Raw genomic sequence first — 3,884 nt, 5'->3', positions numbered from 1 at the left:
TTTTATCTAATATTTATTAATTAGCATTAGAATACTTGAAATAATTTAATATTATGTAATTTTAGATATTGTGTATTTAATATTAGGGATACTTGAAGGATAACACTACTGGGTTATATATATTGCAATTCTGTCTCCCATTTAGGTCATGGGACTACAATGACTTATTTTATATTGCATGCATAAACACTTTTCTCATGAATTGTTTTCTTCCATTTTTTAATACTGGGAATAGATTAATGAACTATAGAACATGATTATGCAACTAATTGAACAATGGCATTTTCTGAGAAATTTCGTTAAGATTAACATTAGTTGCTAATGAAGTTAGTGGTGCTGCATGTTAATCACCTTTCACACTTCCCTCACTTCATTAATTCATTTCATACACGTTTTATTAAAAATATAATTTACATATAGTGGTGCAATTTCATGATCACTTTATTAAACTTAAACTCGAGCCAATTCATAAATAATTTGACTAAATTATTAATTAATAATTCTAAAAAAATTAATTTTAAGGAAAAAATTGGATAATCTTATATATTTTTTTTTCTTATAAAGCAGTGACAGAAGAAGCTTCTTCCATCACCACGGCGGCCACGGCAGCCACCGTAACCACCATGACACCGGCAACGCCGTCGAGCGAAGCGGCATCCTATGAAGAAACAGGGGAGAGAAGGAGAAGGTACAGAGGAGTTAGGCAAAGGCCATGGGGAAAATGGGCAGCGGAGATTCGAGATCCACACAAGGCGGCAAGAGTGTGGCTCGGAACATTCGACACGGCGGAAGCCGCCGCAAGAGCTTACGACGAAGCCGCATTGAGATTCAGAGGAAACAGAGCAAAACTCAATTTTCCAGAGAATGTAAGAGCAGTGCCACGCCCAATTCAACCACCTTTCTCTGCCTCCGCCGCCACAACCACCGCCACCACACATTTCCGCCACCCTCCGCCGCAGATGTACCATCCAGAACCACCACCACCACCACCATTGGTTCATCAGCAGCAGCCACAGTTTCAGGGAAACAATGAGATCAGAGACTATTTGGAATATTCTCTGCTTCTTCAGAGTTCTGGTGATTTTCAACAACATCAACAACAACAAATTAATCAACCACCTTCGAATTTGTTACAACAGTTGTACTATAATTCACAATTGGCGGCGCTTCAATCTTCTTCATCATCATCTTCTTCTTCTTCAGTTGTGCCACCAGCTTCGGTGTTTTCAGCTTCTGCTCAACCTTCCTCTGCTTCACTTCCCCTGTTTCCTAGTCAGCAAATGGTGTTTTTCCGGCCACCGGGAAACCAACCTCACGGCGGCGGAGACGGTTCCGGCGGGTTAAACTTTCTCCCTTCAACTTGGTCAGATACCAGTGGCTATCCACCACCACCTGGTTGAAAAGATTATACCATTTGAACTATAATTCATTGGCGAATTTCTTATCGTTAAAGTACTTGGGTATTTGTATTTGTATGATAAAGAGTTTGAAGGAAAAGACAAAGCAGCACTTGGGTTCAAAGGTGTTAATTTGATTCTGTGTATTGTATAAGATGGATATGAATATATGATGTCAAGTTGTTAACATTTTTTCTCATTATCCGTAGAAAGATGTAGAAACCCATAGCTTTTTATATAACCTTGTCTGCTATCCACTCTACAGCCATAGATATTTTATTAAAAAAAATTATTTGTATACTTTAAAATCTTTTTTTGTTTAGTAATATATTTGGTTGTGACTTAGTTATCATCATGATGATTATTCTTTATCTTTCTGTGTTATAGTGATACATTTGATATATTCTAATCTTACTGATTAAGAGTGATACTATATACATTTGTTACAATCAATACTGTTTGGATTAACTCATCTTACACTGAAAAATTAAATAATGATTAATGTAAAATTGAAAGTTAATAATAGTTAATCTTTTAACGCCAAATTATGTATTATTTAATAAATACGAAATTCTGGTATATATTAATTAATTAAATTGAAGGCAATGTATGTAAATTATTTCCTACAGGAGTAGAAATAGCCAAACAGGTCACTTCACATTTAAAGAATACTTACCTAATAAAATGTCTCATAATTTAAAGAAATTAAAATAGCAAAATAAACAAATAAAATAAAATAAAATTAAAGATATTAAAACATAAAACTGTTATATAATAAAGAAATAAGTAGTTTGGCAAATAAAAATATCAAAAACACTATTCCTACACCAAAATTAATTATTGAAATCAATCATCAATGTATTTGTGTATATATATATCTGATTTAATTTATTTTTAATACATATTTATATTTTAATATATATTTTATACTGATAGCTGATTTTAATGGTTAATTTTAATGGATACATAATATAATGATAAAAATATTTAAATAGCATAAAAACAAATTCAAATCATTATTAAATTTTTAAAACAATTTTAAACTTAAATTAATTATCAGATTAAATACAGGTCAAACTGCATACTTCTACTAGGTCAACTTTACTTTTTCCACTCCTAGTTCTCTGTCACAACACATGCATCTTCCACTTGCCATTTGCCAAAGGCATGCATGGAATTTGAATTTCAATAGTTGGCTAAAATAATCCAAGACCACCCCACCATTGAAGTGGGTAGTTAGTTATTAACTTTGGCTGATTGATGGTATGAAAATGTAACTGATTTTTGTGTTAATTTCTAAGATGAGAAGTTCAAGAGATACAGACCAGTCAAACCAAATTTAGTTTAAGAACATGAAGGACTTTATGCATTATTATTATATTTGTTCAAACAATCACCTTGTCAAAAGGTAGGCTTATCTAAAATTTAAAGTTAGCTTAGGTTTCAAGGTTTCTTTATGAAATTATCAAATTTGAACAAACTTTTCAGGGTATGAAATTGGTTTAAAAAAGAAGATTCAACAGAAAAATACACATTCAAATGATAGATCTAAGTTTAAAATTGCAACAAAATTTTGTTATAAAAATTCCTTCCAACTTAACTCTATGGCTCTAGTATATTTTATTGCCTCTTAATGAGCCGATCTTCACTTGTATACAACTCTCATTCTAAAATTCAATCCAATCTAATTCGGTCGGGTAAGGTTGTTAACTCGATTCGCAACGGATAGAATAGTTACGGATTGATATAAATGTTGCACTAAGAACTTCTCAATAAATGCAAAAAAATTTTAACCACTAAAAAAAATCAGTTCTATTAATTAATAATTTAATACGTTTTTTTTTATAAAAAGTCAGTTCTACTTTAAATTATTATCAAATTATATAATAATGCTCTACTTTATTCTAAATGACTTTTTAATTTTAAACAAATTTGAGACAAATGTTGAACAACTTTTAGTGGATGTTATGAAAGAATATATTATGTCCTAAATTGGTCTAAATTTTGTCCCAAATTTTGGCGTCAAATTTTTTCTGGATGACGCCAAAATTTTCATACAGATTAGCAACACATTTTGGACAAAAATTATAATTCATCTGTATTCATACAGATTTGGGAATTTCGAAAAATATTAATTCTATCCTAAATTTGTCTATAATTAATCTTAAATGCTTTTACCATAGCTAAGCCTTCGAAGTAGCCAAAATTCTTTCCAACAAATTTGAGACGAAAATAATATCATTTGTAAATTCTGTTTGAAAGTGCATCAGTTTTCAAATGTTTATTAAAATTTTTTGCATTTAGTATAAAAATATTATTTATATCTTTCTATGNACACATTTTGTATAATTCATCTGTATTCATACAGATTTGGGAATTTCGAAAAATATTAATTCTATCCTAAATTTGTCTATAATTAATCTTAAATGCTTTTACCATAGCTAAGCCTTCGAAGTAGCCAAAATTCTTTCCAATCTTTCCAACAAA

General features: G+C 30.7%; 1 protein-coding gene across 2 annotated transcripts in view; it reads left to right on the top strand.

The window, feature by feature from the left end:
- The window catches only part of LOC107644956 (ethylene-responsive transcription factor ABR1), a 2,438-nt gene extending 1,035 nt beyond the window's left edge, over positions 1-1,403 (top strand). Inside the window, exon 2 of one of the 2 annotated variants that reach the window (XM_016348933.2) lies at positions 565-1,403. In XM_016348933.2, the coding sequence (XP_016204419.1) occupies positions 565-1,400 (836 nt within the window). In that variant the 3' untranslated portion in view covers positions 1,401-1,403. The remainder of the gene's footprint in view (positions 1-564) is intronic. The other variant, XM_021103359.1, reaches the window with a different exon arrangement.

The sequence above is a fragment of the Arachis ipaensis genome, chromosome B05 (assembly GCF_000816755.2).
Source record: "Arachis ipaensis cultivar K30076 chromosome B05, Araip1.1, whole genome shotgun sequence".
NCBI classification, from domain to species: Eukaryota; Viridiplantae; Streptophyta; class Magnoliopsida; order Fabales; family Fabaceae; genus Arachis; species Arachis ipaensis.
The sequence above is the reverse complement of the archived record's forward strand: the minus strand, read 5'-3'. Positions and strand labels throughout refer to the sequence as shown.